General features: G+C 34.3%; 1 protein-coding gene across 2 annotated transcripts; it reads left to right on the top strand.

The window, feature by feature from the left end:
• The first annotated feature begins 6437 nt into the window (after positions 1-6437).
• LOC145634649 (protein ANTI-SILENCING 1-like) lies at positions 6438-26314 on the top strand. 2 transcript variants are annotated; one of them, XM_081686053.1, is made up of 13 exons: positions 6438-6588; positions 6944-7313; positions 13525-13693; positions 13798-14885; positions 18946-18972; positions 22362-22454; positions 23995-24073; positions 24189-24279; positions 25280-25385; positions 25533-25649; positions 25733-25784; positions 25853-25879; positions 26036-26314. In XM_081686053.1, exons 2-11 carry the CDS (start codon positions 6960-6962, stop codon positions 25781-25783), a joined length of 2175 nt encoding a protein of 724 aa, XP_081542179.1. In that variant the 5' UTR covers positions 6438-6588; positions 6944-6959; the 3' UTR covers position 25784; positions 25853-25879; positions 26036-26314. The 2 variants fall into 2 exon arrangements, 1 of the variants encoding a protein (XP_081542179.1); XR_014113464.1 differs by having other exon boundaries at positions 6944-7043; positions 25733-25879.
• Positions 26315-27519: the final 1205 nt, after the last annotated feature.

Below are 27519 nucleotides of genomic sequence, written 5' to 3'. Positions count from 1 at the left end.
ACCACTCACACATAGGGCGGCCTCTGGCAGCTGCGCTCAATCGAGCCAACGCTCGCCCGATCGGGCACGCCTTGCTTGATGCACCTGACTGCGCGCCCGCCCGATCGGGTGTAAGCTTGCCCGATCGGGCCCGGTACGGTTACTTCTTCGAGGCTTGGACTTCGATTGGGCTTGATTCTTCGGCCCAATCCGGATTTCCTTTTCGGGTCTTGAATACTTGGTCTAAATGCCCCGGTATCATATATACCAAGCCCTTAATCACCGTCTCTAACTGGTACTGGGCTTCAAAGATGGTCGTGCTCCTCTAGAGTTCGTAGTTGCTCCATGAAAACCCAGAAAAATTAAAGGCTCCAAAAGTGCAATTTCCTACAAAACTCAAGCAAAACTACAAAAACACTAGAAAACACCAATTAGTAATAAAAGTGGCTCTAAATTAAAGAGCCAAAAACACTACTAATTATGACCAAGGGACGGGGGTAAAATACTATATAAATTAGACACATCATAAAGCAATAGCAATAATAATATATCAAGCAACACAACAACAATCATCATCATCACAATAATAATATTCTCAATAAAGCATAATAATATTAGCAAGATCCTAAGCATGATACTAACAAAATTAATAACAAACCCTAGCACATCACTAAAAAATAAAGATCAAAGATTTATCCCTAACATGATACTAACATGATATTAGAAATAATAGGAAGCAACCTAAACATGATACTAGAAAGCAATAAATAACATCCTAACATGATACTAGGAATTAATATAACATAAACATGCTTTCTATGTCAAAAGAATAACAAAGTAATTCAATTACTTACTTCGATGCCTCGTATCTCTTTCTAATAACAAAATACACGCGTTAGTAACTTTAAGGAAAATATTAAATCAAACAATTAAATTAAATAATTAAAATAGGGATTTGGGACCAAACCCTCAGAAATTATCAACCTTTCACGTCTAGGGTGAAGGCAACTTTGAACTTGGCTAGGTGTGTCTAAAACTTGTGTATGTAGAATTTTGTAAAAGGGGAAGGTTTAGAAAGAGGGAAAAGAATAAGCTTTAGCTTTTAGAGAATTAAGGATGATTGATGATGATTGTAAATCTATAAAAACGAGGAAATACGAGCCCTATTTATAAGAAAATAGTCCGGAATCGATAGATTAGAATCAGAATTTGAATCGGAATAAAACTAACCTCTGTCGCCAGCGACAAAGCCCGGCGCGAAATGACAAGCATCACGCATGGCGATAGGCTCTGTCGTTTGGCGACAACTTTGTCGTTTGATGCTAATTAAAAGATAAAACATACTTTTGTAAGGAATCCTCTTCGTAATATAATTAAGCAATTAAACTCCGTTTTAATTAATTTTAAATAATATTTTATCATAATAAAACACTTGTTTTTATTTCAAATCAAAACCATTATTTTTCTAAAGAGAATAATTATCAATCCTAATGTTATTAGAACTCAAAATAACCTTCTATACTATTCTAGAAGATTATAATTAATCCTAATAATTTTAGAAATAATAATTAGTTGGCACTTCACTAGATCATTGAGCCATAAAACCATTTCAGACCCAATTTAGTAATTTGACCATAACTTCCTCATTATTCCTTGGAATTGGGCTTATAATATATCATTGGAAAGCTCTCTACGAACTTCACCCAACTACACTATTATTGGACCCTTGTCACTGACCAAGCTAAATTGGACTTGATATTTTCATAAATAGAGAATATTTAGGAGGAAAGATTTTATTAAAACGACTCCATCACAAGACTTTTCACACTTTCACCTCATTCGATAATTAAGTGACGTGAAAAGTATTCATCACTGGGTTTGGTTTTCGGGGAGACACATTTGGGTGTCTACAGTTGCATATTTTTATTTTTTTTTAATCAGTTATGTTATTAATTTTCATGAACAAAAAAGAGAAAAAAAAGTTTTTGACGGGAAATTTTTTAATACAAACGCGACACGTGTACTTTGGGGATAGGGTTGGGGATTACTTTAGTATATTAGTATTGATATAGCGGTATGCATCGTTTACTACAGTTTTGGTTGGACTCGGTTTTGGAGAAAATAGAAGGGTAAAAGGAAAATTGATATTTATACTTTATACTCTCTCGGTTTCATAATGTTAGTCGCATATGGAATCAATCACATAAAATAAGAAAGAAATATATTTGGAATATAATATTATAGTACAACATAATTCATAATTAGTTTACCTTATTTAACTTTTTTGATTTTTTATTAGGAAAATACAAGTCATAATAACATAATTTAAGGTAAAGATTTTGACAAGGGAATAAACGCGTCGTCAATTGTCTATCCCTAGATCAAATACAATTTATACAACCTAAACAAACCTAATACGAGTATAAGGCAAGCATAGGGGTCGAACCACAAGGAACGAATAAACACCACCAAATGTTATCGACAATTAAGCTAGTCCGGAATAGGAGATAAATAAACTAAAGTCTAAAGATGCTAAAACAAGAAATAAAACACTAAGAGAAATGGTTAGGTATAGCATTCACTTGAACATAAACAAAGGCATAGAAATTGAATTAATTATGAACTAAACATGCTCGAATATCGAAGTAAAGGATCCAATCTAGCCACCTTTCGAGGTTAATTGGCTTCTCCTAACATAGCCTCTATGTTTCCACATTAGAACCATATACTAGGAGGTACCATTAAATAACAATCGATAATAATGAACCCTAGCTAAGTCAACTTCTATTCCTTGTTAGCAAAGATTCAACTTTAATCAACCAACAATGTGCACTTGCAAGAAGATTAATGAATATCAAGCATATAAAGACTTTAATCACAAATAAATCAATTCTAAACCCTAGAACATGCTCAAGATCCAACTACACCACAACCATCCCCTTAATGGGGGAATTACTCACTAATCATGATAACAACAAGATTAATCAACAAATAATCAAGAATCAACATGATTAACAAGCAATACCAACAATAAAAATAATAATCAAAAGAAGGCAAATAAAATAGAGGAGAGAGAGTTAGAGATTCTCATTGATTGAGTGTGAAAATCTACAAGCAAGATGATCAATCTTCCTCTTCAATATCCAAGCTCAACAATGGTGAAACCCTCACTTTCTCTCTCTAAACTACTCTAATCCTAAGCTAAACCTAAAGAGAGAAGCTCTCCTAAAAACTAATTAGAGAATAGAATAATTGTTCATTGTCTCCTTTTATAAAATGGGTATTTATACTAAGCTAGCCAAAATAAGAAAAATAAAAGAAGGAAATAAAATAAAGAAAGAAAAGGAAATAAAAAGAAATAAGAAAAGAGAAAGGAAAAAGGAAATAAAAATAAAAATAAAAGAATAAATAAAAATTAAATTAAAAATAAACAAATTCCCCACAAAACATCAGACCCCTTTCCTTCCTTCGCATTTGGCTGCTTTGAACTCCATTGAAGCGCATCACCATCACCACCGTTCATCAACCATCATCATCAAATCGTCACCGCTCATCCTCATCGTGTATCATCAAGCATCAAATAAAAAACCGTTCGATCTTCATTAAGAATCACGCGTAGATCTCGTGAAATGGTTCGGTCAAACCGAGGGTAGGTTTGACCGAACTACGGGGTTGGTTCGGTCGAACCATGGGTGTGTTCGACCACACCTCTTCAATTTAGAAAACTTTGAAAGTTTTTTACTGTTTTGGCACTTCGACCGAACTCTTCAACGGTTTGCATTTTGCTCTAATTTTAGCCTGTTGTTGTGCGATTTGTTGCTATGGTTGGAGAAGTTGAGGAGTTGCGGCAGGGGTGCGGTGCGCGGTGGCCGGAGATTGCGCGACTGCTGTTGTAATTGATGCTGGGCTGGTGGTGAAGTGGGTGTTGGTTGGATGCGGCTGTGATTGGAGGCTGGTGGTGGCTGTAAATTGGTGCGGTTTAATTGGTAAGTGTGGTGACTCATGGAGTCGGGAAAGTGATGTTAAGGGTGGCTGAAGGTGAAGATACGGGCTGGTGGTTGGTTGGTTGAGTGAGGGAGCAGGGGAAAGGTTGGTGGCTGCGGCTGGTGGTAGATATGGAGATAAGGTGATGTGAGAGATGATTAAGGGCAGGAGGGGCTGCTCCTGTTGTTTGGCTTACGACAGAGATTGATGTGGGCTGGTTTAGGTGGCTGAAGATTGAGTTGTTGCTGTTGGTGAAGGTGTGTGTGGGTTGTTGCTCTGTTGCGTGAGGGAGGTACAGGTAGGGGTGTTCAAAAATATCCGGTCTGAAAAATCCGATCCGAAAATCCGATGATCCGATCCGAAATTTCGGATATCTGATTCGGTTTTTGAGGTTTCGGATATTTCGGATCGTATATCCGAAATTTTTTTTCGGATTTTCAGATCGGATACGGATCGGATTTTGTCCGAAAATTTTAACTACCCAATCCGAAAACCCGACTATCCGATCCAAATATCCGACTATCCGATCCGAAAATTTGGATATCCGATCCGAAAATTCGGATATCCGAAAATTTCGGATCAGATTCGGATCGCAATTTCTCCGATCCGAAAATTTTGGATATCCTAATTTTCGGATCGGATCGGATATCCGAAATTGAACAGCCCTAGGTATAGGGGCTGCTCTATGGTTTCGGTGGTGAGGTGGAGTTGATTGGTGGCTGTTGTGAGGTGAGGGTGGTGCGTAGGCAAATTGGAGGATAAGGAAGGTGGGGTGACGGATAGGAGGAAGCAGGGGCTTGATGTTGGGTGGCAATTGAAAAACCTCAACTTGGACCTTGAACTCGAGCCTACACACAAACAAACCCGAGGGTAAAAGTGTGAAACCGAGACAAATAAAATACAATAAATAAAAAGGAAATAAATAAAATAAAATAGAAAATAAGAGACATAAAACTAAACTAATAATAATTAAACAATAACTATACAAGCGAAGAAAGTAAAATAAAATAACAAAATAAACATAAAGCTAATTAAAGCTATGAAAGTAACAAAGAAAAGGAAAGAAATAAAATAAATCGAAAGCAAATAAAAAACGAAAATAAACTAGAAACCAATTAAATAAAGAAATTAAATTAAAACATACTAAAACTAAGAAATAAACTAGAAACTTTATTAAAAAGAAAACAAGAGAATAAAAGGGAAAATAAAGGAAAATAAACACGGAAATAACTCTAAAACTACTCCATAAGAGTGACATAAATGTCACTCATCAGATTTCCTTACTTGGAGTCAGGTCATCAATCCACAACCAATTAATTCCAAAAAAAAAAAAAAAAAAACAAGTTATAAATGAAATAAATTCAATATGGACAGATCTTTTTAAAACGCCCAAAATAGTATATGAGACTAACATTATGAAATGGAGGGAGTACTACGTAAAAGAGATTTACTTCTTACTAGTTTGGTGTCCCGTTCGATGCCCGGGTTAAAACGTCAAGTGTTGTTGTCTCGTTCCGGCCAAACTTATAATTTATTTTGTACCCGATAAATATTAGTATTTTGTCGGAAATAAAACTCTAAACCAAAAATTTTATTATCCTATTAATCTATTAAAATTTATTGGAAATAAAACTCTAAACTAATTTTTTATACTACAAAATCTATCTTATGTGTCATACTAACATTTAATTGTTGCCTACGTGAGTTGAAACGCTAAGTGTTGCTGTCTCGTGGCCTGATCAAAAGTTTAGCTTTATATATTAGTTACTTTCTCTTTGACACGTTCAATTTAGACACACATATGAGAGAGGAGAGAAAGTGAGAGAATGATAAAAGCAAGCGGGATACAATTAAAAAGTAAGGTATAAAACTTACCCAAATAAAAAATGTGTCAAACTAAAAAAATTCTTTTTAAAAAGAAATACGTGTCAATCTATATCTATATCTATACTTAGTATTTAAAAATGCAAACCAAAAAAGACATATGTCATCATTCTATTACACTTTCCTATCTTCTTCTTCAACTCAATGTGCCACATGTCGTTTTACATTTTTTATTTTTAATTATACAATTTTTTTCTTAACTCTTTCATTAAACACTTCATCTTCATCTCCCCTCTTAAATTTAACCTTTTTTATTTTCCTCTTTGATTTTAGTCCCTCCATCTTCTTAATTAAAGTCTCAAAATTTTTATTTCTTTAATTATGGTTTTAGTTACATATTACACTTATAATTATTTATTGGTATTTCCTCGCTCATCTCTCAATGCAATTTTCTATGACAAGCCATGCATTGCACAGCCCATGAGGCTAATTAATAAAAAACGAAAGTAAGTATGATAGAGGCCGCTACGTGCCTACGTCCCATTAAGTTTCTATCGTTGAATGACTCCATAAAAACCCGCCACAGTCCGTAACTCCGTATTTAATAAACGGATCAATCCACTCATAACTGGAGCAGGTCAGGGCTTTTATTGGGGCTGTAAACCCATTGCATTCAAATGCTCTAACTATCAATAAGTGAAAAGAAACCTCCTCCTGCTCCCCTCCATCTCTCAGTTCTCCATTGTAGCGCACTCAACATTCTCCATTGAAGCGCACTTCACGTTTTCAGCAGCTTCTGAGGTAACTTGTTCTTTCTTTTTTTGTAATCATCATTTCAATTTCACAATCTAGGGTTTATCTTTCATCTAATTTTAATCATTTTAATATTATTGTTAGGGTTCGAAAATCTCAACTATTGGTTCTAATTACTAAGATTATTAATGATCATAACCAGCGAATTATGTTGTTAGAAAAGAAAATTCTGAGCCTAATTCGATAATTGAATCAAATATCCCTAAAATTATGAGCCTAATTCGATGATTGAATCAAATTTGGTTGCTAATGTATTGCATAACCCTTTAATGTTAGGATTAAACTATGAAATTTGATAATAAAATCAAGTTTTTTTAATCACGGTACTTCAATTCTGATGCAGACAACGAATATTCACAATGTCTGAAGCAAAAGGTAATGAAATTGGCGATATCGATTTCGCTTGGGGTATAAAGAGAGGGCGTGGTGGCCAAAAGAAGGAGGTGCGATTCTATGACTCTTTTACGTACGATGGTGTGGAATACTTTCTCTACGATTCCGTATATCTGTTTAAAGAAGGTGAAGAAAAACCTTATGTCGGTAAGCTTATCAAAATTTGGGAACATACAATTACTAATGCAAAAAAGGTTAAAGTACTTTGGTTTTTCTACCCTTGGGAAATATCAAATTATCTTAACGGTGAGAATGTGATGGAAAATGAGCTATTTCTAGCGAGTGGTGATGGCAAAGGCTTGGCAAATATTAATCCCTTGGTAATATTATCAAAACTCTTCTCATGTCTTTTACTTTATTTTGTTATATATTCGTAGTTTTTGAATTGAAAGTTTGCCGAAAATCATGTTTGTGAACAATTGGAGATCTCTAATGTGGTTTATAGGGCTTCATGTTAATCAAGCAATTTTCCCTTTATGTGAGAGTATATTATGCGTTAGTATATTGTAGCTCAACGATTATTGTGTTCAAAATAGAGTAGTGTAAGTAGAAAGTCATATTTAGGGATTTTTATTTACTTACTTTCACTTTAGTTGTTCCATCCAATTCTGTGGTTTGTGGTTCCCTAAATTCCTCATTTCCTTTAAAACCAATCGCCTTACCTTTTCCTTTAGATCACTTCCACTATTACCATTATTGTAGTTCCCTTACAAACCATCACAAACTCTTGCTTTAATGATTTAACCACCACAAACTCACCCTTGTCAGCAATTTTTTCTCTCTCTCTCTCTCTCTATATATATATATATATATATATATATATATATATATATTTAGGGTAATGATATATGTAGCCCTTAGGGCTATATATAAGCATTAAATATACTACCTAAAATGGAAATAATTGGGAATTCACGACAAAATCATGCGCAAATTGGTGTAATTAATGTTAATTTATCCTCAATATTTCCTCTTTAAGCTTCTTATACATAGCCCTAAGGGCTTCCTATACTACCTCTATTTTTTTGGTCCTACTCACTTTTACTTTGTTTAACTTTTTGCAAACCCTTTTTATTAACTTGCATCTTGTGGCCTGCAATATTTTCACTTTTTACACAGTTTCTTTGTTACTTTATTACTTTTTTCTTATACCTACACCTTTTTGTTACTCATTTCTTACTTTATCCATTTTTTTTTTCTCACACTCATTCATCTTTTAAAAACCTATTTTTGTTTTTGTTTTTTTAATTTATTTTTAATATACAATCTACAATAATTCAACTCAAAATATGTGAAGGTGGTAGTAATAATTTTTAAGGGGAAAAAATTACATTAGGAAACCTTTATCATGATTCATGAGTTGAAACTACATAAAAAAAACAAAAAAGAAGTGTGTGCTAGTACCAGCATCTATGCACATATGGCCTACATTAGTACTCCACTATGTTCCTCAATTTTTCTCTCTCTCTTTTTTTTTTTTTTATTTTTATCTACGAAGTATAAAATTACTAATTTTCTAGTTTTCAAATTTATACAGATTTTGATCATTGATGTGGGTCATTTTTCATGAGATTGCCGATTTTGTTTTACCATGTTTATTATAAGCTACTTAATTCTATTGATATCCATGAATAGGTTTTAATGCCTATTTCCAAAGCTAGTTGGATACCATATGATCCATGGCTTCAATGGTTCAAACTTATGATTAAAATTGCCTTAGGTGTTGTGTTACCCTCAAGGAATCTAAATTAGTTGTTGTTTTTTTTTCTTCCCAAAAGCAAGTCCCATGATATAGAAGATTTTGATTCCTTTTAAACTAATTGCACCACAAAATTGCCATTGAAGTAGCATTCCATAAATATATGTTCTTTGTCCCAATTGCTCTAGTACTCTTGATTTCCCATGTACATCTTACAAAACTAATTAAGAAATGCAACCAAGACACATCCCAAAAATTTATGTGATATAGCGAATTCATTTTTCCATTATTGATAATGATGACATGAAAGCTATTACTTTAAAAGAACAAATTCTTTCCAAGTATAAAATTGGCTTTAGTACTAGAGGAGGTTATCTAGTATCATGTTCACATGGTGAAGGCAACTCACCTAAGTCTTGCATGGGGGAATCACTAGCCTAGGATAAAGGAAAATCTAGGTGATGCTTCTTACTTTCATTCAGGTGATGCTTAAGTTTTTTGTGCATTTTATGCTGTTACTTTTTTTTCAAAAAAAAAGTGCTCCAATATATATAGGTTGGTAATATTGGAATTTGGTATTTTATAAGTCCTCCACAAAGTAAGGTTACCAATAATGATGATGTTAATGATGATGCTATAAGTAACAAAAATGGCGCTTGAAATAGTTTTAAAAAGCAGAAGGTGCAATGATCTACAACAAGGACGCTGAGATTTGCCGCAAGGCTAGTTTTGGTGAGTTGTAAAGTGCCTGATTGCCATTTGGATTGGTTTTATGGTTGAAGTGGTTGCTCTAATCAAGAGAGAGGGGAATTTTAATGTGAGAAAAGGCTAATGTGTGAATATGACTTCCCTATGCTTTAGCCCCAACCGCACCCGTGTATAAGTTCTTACTCAATTACAAAGAAAAAAGATAGGTGGCACCCTTTTTATTTCCCTATTCTTAGTAAGCTTAGTGAATAGGTGATGTCCCTCTATTTCCCTTTTAAGGAATTAATGTGACAACCTGTTAGCAATGACAATAAGCACCTTCCAACCCACCCCCCTTCTCTTTTTTTGGTACTCTCTCTTAAACTTGACATAGCTAAAGTAACAGGACATCTACCCCATCCACACCTCTCTATAAGTTTACCAAATTATAGTAACCTAATTATAAAGCTTTTTTTTCCTTATTTTTGTCACCTAGGTCACAGGTGATGCCTTTAGGGATTAATGTGACAATTATGAACATGTGACACCTCCCATTCTCTCTCTCCATTGTTTGTTTTGTTCTTTTGGTTTAAAGAAGTTAAATGTGACATAGATGTGTAGCGTGAAAGCCCCACCTTACCTTACCTAATTTTAAAGGGGAGAGAAAATTTGCACCTTTTTACATTTGTTGTGTCTCTAGGTGAATACGTCATGTCCCCTCTTGACCCCCGCAATTATGTGTAATCTTGACAACCATGACTAATGACACATGACACACATCTCCTCTTTTATCTTTCTTTTGTTTTAAATTTTCAATACCGAGCTCTCGTAATTATCACTTCACTATTAGGCTATGTTTTCTTCACCACAATTTTATTAGGTGTGATTGGTTTATTTGACTTGATTTGAATTTGTACGTTTATTTATGAGAAAAAAAATATTCTATTGGGGTCTTGTTAGATCCATCATAATGTTAAGTAGTATTTATAAAAATGAAAATTTAGATATTTGCCAATAGCCCTCCACCCCCACCCCCACCCCCACCCCCACCCCCACCCCCTTCCTAACTTATGCTTTCCATAATAGTGGTTTTATTTATTAATTATTTATGATTGTGGCATGTTTTTGGAAAGTAGAAATTATGATAAAATTTGTTTATAAGAATCTTTGGAAACAAGTGTGCATCTCCTACGAGAGTTGTGTGGCTTCACCTTGGATCCATGCCATGGACCTTGTGTCTTTGGCATGCCTTCTAAAACTAAAGCACTTCACTCGAGTAATGGTTATGTCTATCTCTAAGGATGATGGAAACATGAGAGGTTGAGGCTTTTTAATTCGATCTTGGTTTTTGTTTTCTTCGGTGGTTAAGTAGTTGTTTTTTTTATGGAGAATGATGTGGAGGTTGAGGCTCACAACATGCTTTTGGAGCTATTGTGGCTTTTGCGCACCGAAAGAAACATGGAGGACTCCGTACAAATCCTACCGGAGATGATGATGAATGTATTTCTTAATGAGAATTGTACACAACCTTAAATGCAATGACATGTATTTACCACTCACGCATAACATTTGGTAGTATGGTTTGTGTAGATTCAAATGTCAAGTTGAAGTTTGAAGTTGGATTGTGCTTGTGATTGGGTTATGTGATTAGTCGATCACATTTTGATTTAAGGGGGTTGAGTTAACTAAGTTCTTGATCGATTTTCTCAATTCTCGCTTTTTTCAAAGTGAATCTTTTTAATATTCATTTTTCATTTTACAAAGAGGTTTTGAAAGCCTTATATTTTAGGTGGGCTATTCTTGGCTTAGCTCAACTTGAAGTCAACAAGAGAACCCGTATGCAATGAACCTAAACAACTCCCATTATCATATTTTGTAATGATATTAGGTTCTACACTATTTAAAAATAGTTTTTTGGGTACAACTTGAAATAAAATCGAAATCTAACACGACCGTTGATTAAAATTACCACTCCTAAAGTCCTAGTTGCTGGTCACCTCTCCTTAGTAATTTTCTTCACATAAGATGAAGGGTGAATTGTAGAAAATTATCCCCTCCGTTTCAAATTGATTTTCTCACTTGGAATCTTTTGTGTAAATTAAAGCAAGGGAAAAATCTTGAAAGAAAGTACATTTAGACAATTCAAATACAATAAGACCATCCTTTATTTGGAATAAAGTACATTGAGACCACTTATTATTTTGGAATAAAGTACATTGAGATCATTTATTTTGGGATTGAGACCATTAAAATGAGGGTAATATGGGATATAATGAGGATAAGTGAGGAATTTAAATAGAAATTGACAAGATCATTTTGAAACACACAAAATAGAAAGTGAGAATATCTTTTTGAAGCGGAGGGAGTACTAGTTACTATTCCGTCGACAGGGTTAAAGTACAAGGTTATATCTGCCCTTTTTTAAAGACTTTTTGTCCAAGGGAGTCAAAATTTAGATATTCATTACTCTTGGTTTCGTTCCTTTATTCAAGCACATGAGATTTTTTCCCTTTGTATAGGTGACACCCCCTTGGTGTTACACTTATATATATATTTTTTTTGAAACAAGGTGTTACTCTTATATCTCTTCACTAATATAAAAAAAAAAAAACTTGCTCTTCGTCTCACTTCAACTTTAGTAAGGTGGGAAATTTCTTATTTCTTTCTTGCTTGATGACGCCATTTTGATTAGTTGGAAAATTTATTCTATTTCAAATTTACAACGTATACTCCCTTCGTTTCATAGTGTTAGTCCCTATGTTAATCGAACACGGCTAAAATAGCGAAGTGTTCGAGTTTACACGGTAGGACACAAACACGGATGCGGGACACATGTTCGACAGTTCATCGTGCAATCGACACTTCCATTAAGAGTGGAGAGGAAAAAAGAGGAGAAACATGAAAGAAAAACACATCTTTTTCAAAAATCACCATTGATATAGAGAAGATGGAGAGAAGAAGACTGCTATTTAATGGAGAATATACCTAGTAAAGAATTAAAATTTAAAAAAATAGGGGTGGATGTAATGAATAACTTAAAACTTTTTTAATATATAATTTTTATACTACCTCTGGTCCAAATTACTCGCAACTTTGGGGTATTATTTATGAGATATAAACTATTCCAAAGTTGCGAGTAATTTGAATCGGAGGTAGTATATAACTTTAAGTGACGTATTGATGTGTCCCCGTACCTCCGTGCAAATTCGGACAGAGTCCCCGTGTCCAAAAATTTTGGAACTCGACGGATAGGACACTTGGACATGTTTCCGTGTCCGACACCCGTTCCCGAGTCCATGTAACAAAGTTTAGTCCCATTAAGAATCTTTTACGTAAATTAAAAAAAGAGATATTCTTGAAATAAAGTACATTTTGAGACCATCTTTTTTTTTTTTGAAATATAATACGTTGTGGCCAGTACATCGGGACCATTTTTTTTTTTAATTGGGACCATTAAAGTTTAACATAGCTATGTTAACGAGACTTTTTATCTCACCTCAAGTATCCGTGTTGGACCCTCGACACTCGTACATCATACATCGGACATGGGTAGGGCGCAGTTAGACACTTCATCTTAATTAATAAAATAACCGAGCTAGATACTTGGACATGTATGCGTGTCGGACATGGATACCCAAGTTCAAGCAACATAGTTGCACGGGACCATCAAAATGAGGATAATATGAGAAAATAAGGACATGTGAGGATTAAAATAGAAAGTGAGACTATCTTTTTGAAAAGCCCGAAGTAGAAAATGGGACTAAAAATTTGGAACTGAGGGAGTATTATTTTTCCAAGATGGAAAACTACATGAGGGGAAGGTTTGCCTTCTTTTGTGTTTGTATTTTGTGTGAACTCAACTTTAATGGTTGGACATTACCTAATTCAAGATCAAACGATAAATGTCTATTCTTTGGATTTCATTATGTTCTTGCATCGCGGTTTAGGGGAAACCAATGCAATCTAAGCACGGGAAGCGTGTGATGCTTGAATATTACACTTTTTTGGCCCTAAGTTGATCCTTTGGATGTGCTTAAATTATATGCATATTCTCCGGGATCCCATTAAGTATTAAGATCACATGTTAAACTTGGTTGGCCACTTTCAATTGGTCGTAGATGCTGATTCTGCTCTTGTCAATTCAGGAAGCAATTGCTGGGAAGTGCAATGTTGTTTGCATTTCCAAAGACGAGAGAAATCGGCAACCCTCAGCTCAAGAACTTAAGATGGCGCATCATGTATTTTATCGCACATTTGATGTCCAAAATCATACCGTTTCGGATACACTGGGTGAAAAAATAGCCATGACTGAGGGTGTGTTCTTGTGCCTAGCAGTTTTTTTTATTTATTTATTATTTATTTTCCTCGTGAGAAATTCTATGTTTCTTGACACTTTTTCTGTTGCTTGTCTGTCACAGTCAATTTGTTATTAAACAAAAATGATTTCCAGCCCCTTGATCTTTGTGTGGTAGATAGTGAGAATACCGCTGTGGGTTTAGAGGAATCATTGATTTCTCATAAATATATTCTTGGGGCTGATGGTACTATGGAGCGTGATGCCAGTAAAGGCTCTCTATTGATGAAAGATAAACAAGAGGCAAAAAGTTTACTGGATAAGTCAAAATGTCATCATGTAAGAAACACTGATGTTGATGAACTTGATAATTCCGATTTAGTCGCGGGGAGGAAGAAAGTGCTGGTCAATAAAGATCTTAAAGGAGTAGATGAGGATGAAAATTATGATGATAAAGGTTCGAAAGGAGATGGCAATGCTGATGTACCTGATGGTCTTGGTCGTGTGGTTTTGCCTGTTACTGAAGCAGCCTTGGCTTCTAGTGGGCTAAAAAGATTAAGAGCACCGGATTCCAAGAAAAATGACGTGAATGAGAAAGGTGTGGTTCCACTTGTTGCTGCTGCTGAAAACAAAAAATCCAAACTAGTGAAGGACAATCACCAGGCTATTGTTGCTGGTGCAGAAGTAAAGTCTGATCACTCTGATGACAAGCCATTCAAAAAAATCAAGATTGATGGCACTGATCTGCTATCAAGTGGCAATGGTGGGACTAGCACTCCAAAATCTGCCACTGTTGTGATCAACAAGGGCTCTCATTCTGCTGTTCGTATAGATTCTAATAGGAGAGGCAGGCTGATCAAAGAATCCAATGGTATGAGCAATGGCCTTTCTAAAAAGCTCAAGTCAGAAGGAAAATCTGATGACAAGCTGCTTGACGTGTCTGCCAAACAATCCAAAGATAAGGAGGGGTCTGCTGCTCTTTACATTTCAGCTAATAAGGCTTCACAATCTTCTAATGGCGATGCTGAAACTGATGATAAAGGCAAATTTAGTAGGAAAATAGCTGGTACAAGTAATGGCCTTTTAAAAAAGCTGAAGTCCAATATCATGGTAGAGGATAAATCCAATGATAATTTGCGTAAAGCACTCATTAAGAAGCCTATAGATGAGGAAGCTTATGATTGTGTTAAGGAAGTCACTCAACGACCACCTGTAAGTTTTCTCTCGTGCGTAGAATATTTTTACTTCTCTTACCTTACATCATTATTTATAATTGGTTTTCTTTTTCTTTGTCCCATTCCATATCCAAAAATCAATGTAGTTCTTCTATGTTCATTTTCCTTGCACGCTTTAGTAAGATTACTCTTTATTAGATGAACCTTTGTGCTCTTGAGCATGAGCCTGAAACGTATGGATATTTGTCAAAGTGATGATTGTAGCATAATTGCAAAAATATGATTTTAAGGTTTCTAAATATGTCTTCATTCGTTAACAGTATGTATCCTAGAGTAGTTTGTCTTAGAGATGGGAAAGAAGTGTCATTGAGCTAGATTACTTACTTCGTCCAACAATATGACCCCTTGCCCACTAACATTATAATTTGGCACCACTTTGCTTACTACTTTGCTTTAAAAACAAAGTTCATTTATATCATTCAAAAAGGAGATGACCCACTACCCACTAACAATGCGCTTAACTACCAACTATCACATTTTAAGATGTTTAAATCAACTATCTTATTTAAAATGTTGTTGATCAAAGTGAGTGCTACTAATTCTCAGTTCGAGTAAGGCTAAGGTAGACAAACCCATTTTTATTTACTCCCTTTATTTTTTTAAGTGCCCCATACCCTTGGGCACATAGATTAAGGCAAAAGAATAAGATAGTGTATGAGTTGATATGGTTAGGAACAATTTTTTTTTGAAAAAGTAAGAAAAATATGAATGGTACCACTAGAAATAATGTGATGAGGAGAAAATATTATATAATGATAGTAGGGTTAAAAGGAAGAGAGAGAAATGATATAATACCTCCGTTGTTTTTAGTTGACACGTTTTGACTTTAGCACTATTCACACACCTCTCTTCAAATGTGTTTTGTTATTTATATGTAATAAAAATATAATCATCTGGGATCTTACGCGGGATATTTTTTCAAAATATCAACTTTTTATAATTTTTGCTTTTAGGTAATTAAAGATATCAACGGTTGAAGTCGTGCATTGGCAAACGTGACTAAAGAATTGTGTCAAATATAAGAAACGGAGGAAGTATAATATGATTGGGGTTTCCACTTTTGGTAATGGGGCACTTAAAAAAAAAACCAAAGGGAGTGCAAAATAAGATTAGACAAAAGCACAAATATTATGAGTAAGATAATAATTAAAAATTGTCTCATTAACCCAAAGAGAATCCAATGTTTTAAATACCTAGTTGTGGTCAAACCTTAAAGCATACATTCTAGACCCATTGAGTCAAACCACATGAATAGAAAAGAAAAGAGAGAGAAATCAAAATAGATAGAGAGAATGATCTTAATATGTAAGATACCTTTAACCCTATTCGCTACCTAAATATGTTTAATTAGCCCAAAAGTGCTTAGTTGTTCCGATACACATGTTCTAAAACATAGTGTCATATTCCTCGGGGTGACATAGGTTTTTTTTTTTTTTTTTTTTTTTTTTTTTTTTTTTTTGTTTTGGGAAAGGTAGTCATAATGAGAATGAAAGAATAGAATGGTGAGAAATAGTGTAATAAGAGTGAAAGAATGGAATAATTAGGAATCATATAATGAGAATAGGGGTAACTTAATATTCCTTTACCACTCGTAAACTTCGATTCAGGTTGTGTGCTCCAATCCTCAATATTCTAGTATGCTACCTAATTTTTCCAAATTAACATGCTATTGGGCTTTTGTATATATGATGAGAATGGTGTTGATAGGGGTGTTAGTGAGCTGAGTAGAGTCAGACAGTCGACACTTGCTTGGTCAAAGTTTGCCTCCAACGACAAGTTTGGTTTCAGCTCAAGATCTTAACAAGCCAACTTTGGGCTTTTGTACTTTTTAGTAGAATGGCGTGGATAAGGGTTTTGATAAGCTGAGCCTGCGACTTCTCGATTCTCGGCCTGACTCAAGTTTGGGTTTAGCTCAAGATCTTAATAAGCCAAGCTTGAGCCAAACTCGTGAACAAGCTTGAATTTTTTGGTATCAATATCTTTTTTTATAAAACAATTTATAACCTAAGATAATATATTGACAACAAGGGATTTTTGTCATATATGAAGGCCTTATTTTAGGGAGTCTATTATCTACTAAAATAAATTATAAAAATAGGTATGAGAGTAGATCAAATATTTTTATTCAAGCCTAAGATCAAGCCGAGCCAAGTCTAGGAGCTCTGAGCTCAAAATCTAGCTTCATCTAGCTCGAGCCAAGTTTGAGCCCACCAATGTCGAGATGGGCATGGACTCGACTCGGCACATTGACAACCCTATGGTGTGGATTTGTTGTTTGCCTTTTGTGGCGAGCTTTGACATGGGAAAACTTGCATAATAAAAAATCAAGAGCTACAAGAACCCTATATTAGAAAATCAAGGCATCAAGATATGATGGTCGAAAGGATATTGGTCGTCCGAGTGATGTGATTTTGTGAATATATTAGCTTACTATAAATTTGCGTTGTTCGCATGTTGTACTAGGAGTTAGAGCTTCTGTTTGAGAGTTGTGGAGGAATCTAATTTACTTATATCGTCGTCTTCTTTTCCCTAAAGAAACACACTTTCCCAATTTTTGTCACCCTAGCCTAATCAAATAGAGTACTACTTTATTGACATAAGGGGCCGTTTGGTTGGGGGTAATCAGGAAAGGGAATGAGAATCAACTGGCCCTCCCTTTGTTGATGTTTGTTTACCACTTTCTTTCATTCCCTTTCCTCTCTTCATTACCCCAAATCCCTCTAAGTTCATTCCCCACCCCCCCTAGACTTTTCCATTCCATTCCCTAGCCACCACCACACCACCACATCACCACCTTCCTACCTCCACACACCACCGAGAAACCCAACCACCGCACCACCCATTGCTTTGCCGCCTCTCCGACGACGTTTGTCGCGTCTCCGACGACCTTCGCCGCGTCTCCCCCTCCTCGTAAAACACTCTTCTCCTCACGCAAACACTAACCCAGCCCCTAAAAATCCCTCCCTCTCCCTACAAAACCGCCGTCCGACCCTCCCCCACCCTCAAAACCCTAGCGCGCGCTAGGGTTTTGAGGGTGGGGGAGGGTCGGACGGCGGTTTTGCGGGGAGAGGGAGGGATTTCTAGGGGCTGGGTTAGTTTCTAGGGTTTTCGGGGTTGATTCTCAGGGTAGAGAGTGCTGCGCGTGTGCGGTGGAGGGCGGCGAAGGTGCGGCTGGTGGTTTGGTGGACGGATGGTGGCTACAAAAGGTGGAAAGTGAATGAATTAGGTGGTTGTGTGGTGGTTGTGGGGTGGTTGTGTGGTGGTGGGTTGATGGGATTGTTTCCCTTTGTTTCTAAAACAAACAACATAGAGAATATTGGGTATTTTCATTCCATTCACTTCCATTCCCTTTGTTCATTCCATTCCGTTTACCCCGGGTGAACCAAACGGCCCCTAAGAATAACCAATTGTTTTAAGTAATTATGACATTGAAGATAAAATATCTGTACGTTTAATATAGTATATTATTTCATAGCATAGTATGATCCCGAAAACTGTATTAAATAATTATCAGCTAGTTTTTTTCAAAGACTTTTTTGTTCTGCACTTCGTTCTATCTGCAACGCTGCTCTATAATTCTCTATGAAATTAAAACAATTATTATAAATTGTTTAAGATCTTAGGTGAGCCACAAATGTAAAGATGTGTTTTTTTAACTAAAAAAAAAACTATGAGGTTTTAATGAGCACATCACATTGTTTGAGCTATGGCGCTTTGAGACACATCAAGTGTAATGTCCCACATTAGATGGTGAGCAACTTATAAGGGTTTAATGCTTCTACTTTAGCAACAAACCTTTTTTTCTTTAAGCTTAAGTTGGTCTTTATGTGGGCCCATTAAAGGACTACCTTCCATTATGGGTCTTAGAGTTATAATCTTGGATCATTACAATTAAGATACTTCTAATTTAGTAATTGTGTTTCAATTGATGATTCTTTGTTTATGATGACATTTTTGCTTTTTCTATAGATCTCTATATTGATACCCCTTGGCTAAGTGTGCTGATGTTATCTTATGCCTCTTTCTTATTTATACAGGACCGGAGTAAATGGTTCACAGCAAGTGTAAGTATTCTTCTTCAAGCTTAATTGTGGCATTTATTATAATTTTTTGTTGTTTTGCTAATTTCCCTCACTTTTTGAAATACTTGTATACTTGCAGAACTATATTTAAACATTTTAAAATAAATAAATGTATACTTTTTTCGTTTCATATTAGTTGACACATTTCATTTAGACGCATTTGCCAATTCATAACTTCAAATAATAATATATTCATATATTTTGATAATATCTGTTGAGACAAATCAGATTAGACCCCACTTGACTATGTTTTTTCTATGGGATAAATCACAAAATGAAATCAAAAGAAACGTATGTGAATAGTGGCAAAAGCCAAAACATGTCAATGGAAGAAGTGTTTGGTTACATGCGAGTGTCAATAAACTATGTATTATTAGGTGCAATATTATTGAATTTAATAATGTGCATGGTAACTTGTTTTTGTGAACTACTTCCTCCGTCCCCCATAATACTTGACACAATTCCCATTTTCCTCTGTCCTACAATACATGATACGTTACTAAATATAGAATGGGACTACTTCTAAAAAAATATTTTCCCACATTTTCTCTTCTCATCTGTCCCACTCCCACCCCACTTTTTTTTTCTTGTAATATAAAAATACAAATAATAAATGTTTTAAATAGACTCACTTGTAGTTTTCTTGAACTAAGTGTCTACCCCAATGTCCCAAGTATTATAGGACGAAGGGAGTAGTAAACTAAATAGAATGAACACAGATAAGGATTTGGTCTTAGGTTGGGGGTGGGAGGGTTAGAAGAAATGTGTTTGTTCTTGTAAATAACATGAGGCGGTTTTTGATAGAATCATACCAATATTCTTTTTGTTCATTTTTTTAATAATTACATGTCTTTCTATATACTACCTCTGGTTCAATTTACTCGCAACAAAGGGGTATTATTTGTGAGACATAAAATATTCCTTTGTTGCGAGTAAATTGAACCAGAGGTAGTAGTTGTTACTTGTACGAGTGTGAAAATTTTGGTAGCTTCTGTGTATGATCTGAAAATTATTGTTTGAATTATTACTTCGATTTTTACAATTATTAGTATATAATCATATAACTAATATATAAAGCTAAACTTTTAGTCAGGTTACGAGGCATCGACACTTGGCGTTTTAACTTTTCGCCAAGTGTCGCGCCACGTTGGATAGATTTAAATAGACTTCATAAGATTAAAAAGTTAATTTAAAATTTTATTTCGATACTTCGTATAATTTTAGGATAAAATTGTTAATTTAGAATTTATTTTCAATGAAATACCAATATTTCAGAGGTACAAATTGAATTATAATTTTGTTATAAATTTTTTGATAAAATATAGCAAATCGTCATAAAGCACATCAATTCCTAACTAATTTTGTATCAATGATATATTTAAAAATTTGACATATAGATTAAAAATTTATCTTCAATAAACAACCCGGGCATCACACGGGGCACAAAACTAGTATATATTAATCCTATGGGCACTCTTTAATTGAGTTTTTTCTAAAGAAACTAGACTAGGTATATGTTTTTTCTCTGTTCATTCCAGTTACCCGGAACGCGGGACGATAGCGCGTTCCCCGTACCGGAACGTTCGTACCCAAACGTGATACCGATGCGTTCCAGTTCGCGGTGGTTCGCGATCTAGTTCGTCGACGACGGAGAACCCAGTTGTAGTACGATCTAAGTTGTAGTCTAAGAGTGACAATTGGGTTGTCATTTGTTTATAATTTCGGGTATTATTGGAAGTTTAAAAGACTATCAAGGTTTCATCAATGGAGGAAGGAGATGAAGAATCGTGGAATGGAAGAGTGATAAGACTAATAACTGATAAGAAAACAAGTCTAATAAAGATTGTGGACCCCTATGTCCTAATGTCCCCTTCTCTTCTTATTTTTTTTTTCTTTTTTAATTGTCTACACAAGTACACAGTAACTTTTTGTACTGTGCTACAGGGCCTACAGTCGTATAGCCATGGGAATTGAGCAATACATTAAATGCAATTTCCAGCTTTATCTTCTTTTTTTTTTTTTAAATGTATATATAATTTTTTTTTTGAGGCAAAATGTATATATAATTAATTTATGGTAAATAGTGGAGTATCAATTATAAAATTATAAATTACAAAGCACTTATAAAACAAATGACCATACGTTCCAGGAACTCTAAAGGCTACGTTCCACGTTCCCGCACCCGTACCAAGTTTCGGAACGTCCCGCGTTCCATGTAACATTGGTTCATTCATTGCTGATTTTTTATTCTCTCTATACTGGTTGGCACTTAGTGGTAACTATGTTTACCCCTAACCCTAAGTCAATGCAACTAGGGGTCACTTTTCAGCAAGATGTGGAGACGGTTTTTACAAAAATAGGTTTTGAGTGGAAGTATAAAAATCCCCTTAAAAGGAAAAAAAATAATAGTGGAAGTATCACTAGCAATGAGTAAGAGATAGTTCGAAAGTGTAATAGGTTGAAAAGGGAAAGAATACAATAAGGAAAATTTGCTCACTAATAAGAATAATATTAGAAAGTTAAAAGGCGCCATGTAATTGTCCAAATGAATAATATAGATTGAAAGAGAAACCCTTGTGGTCATTTGTTTTATTTGCATTGGCTGTAGGAAAAGAGGAGGTACTTTAAATGTCGGTATAGAGATAAGGAATTCTATTTGTGAAAATTGATAAAGTAAAGAGAAGATAAGAAGAGAGAAATTGAAAAACTAAATTCTGATTGATCTTCTCCCTATTTGCTTCTTGAGTGCATATGCATCATATGAGTATTATGATTTGAACGCTAAATTCTGATTGATCTTCTCCCTATTTGCTTCTTGAGTGCATATGCATCATATGAGTATTATGATTTGAACGTACGAGGCCCAACCCAACAAACGGAGACAGACAAGGTTACCATGCTAATGAAAAATAGTACATCCTCCCTTTGATTTATTTTATTTTATTTTATTTTTATTGTTTTTATTTTATTTTTTTGTTTCAAAACTAACTATTATAAACGTCAAATTATATCATGTAGGATTTTGTTAGATTCAATTTGAAATGATTTTCAAAATATCAATTTTTTATAATATATAGTCACATATGATTGCATATATTTGTGGTAAAAATATTTATGAGACCGTAAATCAAATTGTAACCAATATAAAGGATTGAGGGATGTATCCTATATCCCTTAGAGTATGTGTGTGTGTGTGTGTGGGGGGGGGGGGGGGGGGGGGGAAGGGAGGTGGTAGGAAGTTTGGAATCCAAAATTTATAAATATGTACTTTTCACTATCTAACTCTTTGACGAGTCAATGTTCTTACCTCTATATGATCATATTCTAATGATTTGACAAAATATATATTGCAAAATGTATATGCTTTTCAGCCTTGGGAAGAAAGGATGAAAGATGCCCATGATCAGGGAAGACTTGTTCTACTTCAAAATTTGGATCCAACCTTCACCTCCTCCGACGTTGAGGTAGAGTATTTTGACAAGAAGTTGATTTTGACGTGACTATTTTATTCATTGCACCTTAAAGGATTGAATTATGCATCTTCTTTGTTTCATTATTAAACGACCTTCTTTACAACTTGTATCATAAAGATGCAAACTAATCGATCCCATGATTCCTATCCCATCTTTGTTTTCAAAAAGTGGTGGCGCACAAGTGTATCTTACATACTCCCTTAGTATTAGCATTTACATTTTTGTTTTCATTTTATTTTTAAAAATTGTTTCAATTTAGTTTTTACACTTGGATTATTGCTATAATTCATCTTTCCTTCAGCTAGTGGTGGCAATAGGTCGAATTCGATCCCGATTCATTTTGTAGATGTTAATCCAGATTGAGATGTGCATGTAATTGTTTTTCGGTTTTTAAAAAATTATTATCTTAGATATTTATATTTATTTAAATCGATCTTAAAATTTATATTTATGTTAATTTAGTTTAACACAAACAAAAGTTTTAAAATTAGGAATTAAATATTTCAAAAGAATCAAATTAGCTAAATATGACCAAAACAAGAAACACTTAAATTATTTTTAGTTTTTATTACAAAGTCAAATTAAATAATAATATCTTACAAAATATTTTAATAAAATATAAAAAACACATCTAAGGGACAGATTTGTATTGAATCTAGATCTCAAAAAAGGATCCATGTCCAATTCATTAGAAACAGATACCTAGATCCAAAATTTGAGATCTAGGTGCCATTATAATATTGGGGTCCTACTCTCTTTCACATCTTATTTTTTAGGAAAAAAAAATCAAATAAATATTAATTGATTCCAGGCTACCTAAAACTTTTTCTATAGTAAATGTCAAAATTAAATTGAGGCTGGAGGGGGTAATAGTTTTATTATTGCATTTATTGATATTAGGAATCTAAATTTTTTACAAAAATGTCGTTACAAGACAAGAATATGAAGAATTAAATTAAAATCCGTTACACAATTACCATAAAATAAATAGGTTTGGAGAAAGGCAAACATAGTATTTCTTTTTTTGTTTTTCGGACTCTTTATTTTATCTCAAGAACCAGTGACAGTTGTGTACTTGGAACTTCATAATGCACCAAAATCATGGCATTATTTAACGACACTTGTACACGTACCCATGTTAGGCATCCATGTCCGAGTAACATAGATTTTTTTTAACTTGTTAGGTTGCTTACTAAATCACTAGTATGTTGTATCACCATCGTCATACTCATCATCTTCATCTCCACTAAGTTCTTTTCTATCTCGCCATCATACATCAAAATGTTTTGGTGATTTATTGTTGATGATTTTAACACCTTTTCCTTTATGAACAATTTGTTTTTTTTGGATAATAGATCAAGAGATTGCTAGAGGGGGAGATTACGAAAATTGTGTGCAATTTTGCTTGCACTTTTGTTCATTTAATGGAAAGGAAAGGAGATTGATTTGTAGGAAGTAGCTGGAATTTCTTATACATGTATCTCCATAATAATTTCTTTTAATCTTTAGTTATGAACTGTATTGTATGCAGAATATCGTTTGGCATGGTTTTGGTGAAAGTTGCAACGCAAAGGTGGTTCAACATACTGCAACATCTAGTCGACGTTTCGGTGTGTCAATACTACTATTATCTAAAATTATTTTTCATGGTGAAGAATGTTACCTGTGATGAAGCCTTTTTCAACTCAATTTATAGGTTTTTTTTTTTTTTATACAATATTGCAGGACAAGCATTTGTCATCTTTAAAACACGGGATTTAGCGGAGAAGATCATAAAAAGGTTGGACAAAGAGTGCTTAATGCTCCCAAATGGAAGGTGTGTTATAATTGATACAATTTATGTGTTTATTTATAGTCTAGGATACTTGAACATGCTACAATAGGCATGTTGGTGCATAAGACACGTGACTCATGACAATACATCTTGGCCACGCTGAATAATTGTGTCTGTTTTTTTTAGTATATTCGGACACCTGAACATGAGTTGTGTCCTCTATGACAAGACTTGTTAAAGTGAAGTAGGAGAGAGAATGCAAGGTTTAATAATGTGTTTTTTTTATAGCTGATTTTTTTGAAATAAAAAATGGATGTGAATGAATGCAACGAGATGTTGAATTTGAAGAGTGAGGAGTGGAGGAGGAGATGAAGCCAAAGGAAACAAAAGCAAAGCATTATTTTGTACTTTGTATATGAATTAAAAGATTAAGAAAGCAACGTATGATTGCTGCTTTTGATGTACTTAACTAGTTAATGTGAAGTGGGTGAAGTGGTAGTATAGGATTGAAGAGTGAGAAAGAGGAAAACTATGTAAGTACTTTCCGTTAATTCAGTTTCTAAAAACTAAAAATAGTTGGGTTTATGCTTGGAAATAAATCCTTTATTTTGTTATTTTGTTTATGCGACAATGTTTATCATAATTTGTTTTTAATTTTTTTTTTTTTGCCTTTATAAAGATAACATAAATATTAGATTTTCATACTAGGTTATTTTAGTGATTTATTAAATTAATTTTCAAATTCATTTTTTAAAAATAAAAAAAATTATATGAGCTGTAGCATGTTACATTTGATTTATATTATTGAGCGTCAGTTGGATTTGCTTTTGTGATTTTGGAAATAATTACTTTTAGCAGCAATTTACAGGAACTTTGAATAGCTGAAGAGTTATATATACTTTCTAGTTGCCTGTAAATCTCAAATGTGCTTTTAACTGTTATTCCCTTTTTGTTATAGGGTTATATCATGTATTATAACTCTTGATTTGATGCCTTTGATAGCCAGATCATAACTTCTTCTTTTTTTTTCTTTTCCTTCCAGGCCTCTTGTTGGCAGTAGAAATGGTATATGCTTTCCTGGAAAGCCTTCTCAGTTTCCTGGTCACCTGATCGTTGATAAACTTAGACACCAAATGCAGCGGGAAACGGTAATGTGGATTTTGCAATTGCATCAATTTTTACTTGACCTTCCGTCTCCCCATTTCTCACTACTCACCTTGGTTATAACTCTCATTTCCTTTTCGCTCTGACTCTTTTAATTATTAACCAATTTTTATATCTGAATCCTTTGTCAGAGAGATGCCGTATCTACTTCACATTCTGCTCAGCCAAATACAATTGAATATGAAATGGCACTTGAGTGGCGCTTACTTCAGGAAAGATCGGAATTAACATGGAAGATGTTGTACAAGGTATACAAATTTCTATGGACTATGCCTTATTTTATTTCTTCAGCTGATCATATATTTAAATTACTCGTTTAACTCTGTCGTAGAAACAAGAAGAACAGATTAAAAAAATAATGGCAAACAAGAAGTCAAAATGAGGTAGTTGGTCTTTTGCAGCTCTGGCTTTTGACAACTTGTGTAGAATTTAACTCTCTCCAAAATTGCAGTGAAGTCGAGTAAAATCTTAATTTCTTGTAAGTGCTACATCTTTGTTGCTCATTGGTCTTTTTATTCTTTTTTCTTTGGCTTGCGCGAACTTTCTCACATACTAGTACTCTGTATTTTGTTAATTAACTGAGGTTTCTTTCATGATTCCAAAAAAAAAAAAACAAAAAAAAAAAAAATTGCAGTCGGACTTGGCCCAAGTTAAACATGTCATCATGGACCAGATTAGGCCTTCCGGTAGGGACGGTTGCTGTTGAAATTTTGGGTGATTTTGGCTCAGCAGCATCTAGAGACTTCTGCGGTGGTGGTTAGTAGCATTGTGTCTCTTATGTGCACAATTTTTCTCATCACCTTTGCTATCCTTTTAAGTCTCAAACAAAAGTGTACATATCTGTAAATTTACAAAACTCTCATTTCCTTTTCTCTTTGGTAATGACAATCATTAGTGTTCTCTGTTGACATTGCTTCTAGCGTTGTGCAGTCTTTTCTCGTTCAATGTTTTATATGAGTATTATCTTCGCTGCCTTCATTAATTGCTATATTGGTGTACTAGGTTTGCCTGCAATGTTTCACTATCTACCTATTTGTTTTTGCAAAATTATGTTCTAAAATTCAATTCAGTTCACGTCAGCTTCATTCAGCTCAAAGGAAAACAGGGTTTTGGAATTTTGAATTTTAGTATTGCTTTTGGAATTTTACAAGTTCACAAGGTTTGAGATAGCTAATCAAATAAAACTTCAAGACAGTTGAAAGCAAGTGAGAGTATCATTTGGTATTTTCATTAATTGATGTGTCACCAGCTCACCACCCTACCTGCCTAAGTATAAAAAATATTGTATCATACTACCCAAGTACCTAGTATAGTCCCAAGATCATGTTGATGGGATGCAATGTTGATGGATGTTGAGTTTAATTAATAGTTAAATTAGTGTTAACTTCTCATATTGTTCATTGTTATAGGAAGGGTAATAAGGTAACCAATAAGTTAGTTGATGTAAGAGTCGTCCAAGAGGAGAAGGTGACTTATTGCGATGTTATTCCGATCAAAATAGGGGATCTTTTTTTGGGAGAATGTTGTTGGGGTGGCTTTTCCACGTGTAGTAGTTTAGTCTTTATTTTTTGTAGGCTTGGTCCTCTTAATGCACCAAACATATTTATAGCTTGTTTGGATATAGGCATTTCATTTCAAATGATGAATTTGGATTTGGATTTGGATTTGGATTTGGGTCATTTGGATATGACAAAATAAAAGAAGTCATTTTCAAATTTCACTGACTTCAATTTTCCCTGTTTATTACCCTAATTATCCATGTCTTGTGTTTTATAATTCATCATCAACAATGAAGACTTGAAGATTACTTTGATATATATTTTTTGGGAAATTCTATATGGTGGCCTCAAAGTTTTATGTTTTCGATTTGGAACACACACTTTTTTCCAACTCTCTTAAGTGTCACTCTAGTTTTACATAATTAAGTATAGTGGCTTCTTTTTAACTTTATGGCTAACTTTAATTGATAAATGGTTAACCTTAGTTATATTAAACTAACCAGCCCCTCCTCTTTTAACTAAACCACCACCCAGCCACATACCACCCTTTCTCAGCCATTCCCCTCCCACTCTAACAACCGCCACCCAACCTCTTTCCCCTATGCTGGCGAGTCGGCGA

This window comes from Chenopodium album, chromosome 6 (genome assembly GCF_948465745.1).
Source record: "Chenopodium album chromosome 6, dcCheAlbu1.1, whole genome shotgun sequence".
In the NCBI taxonomy this organism is placed as follows: Eukaryota; Viridiplantae; Streptophyta; class Magnoliopsida; order Caryophyllales; family Amaranthaceae; genus Chenopodium; species Chenopodium album.
This window is presented reverse-complemented; position numbering and strand designations above follow the sequence as displayed.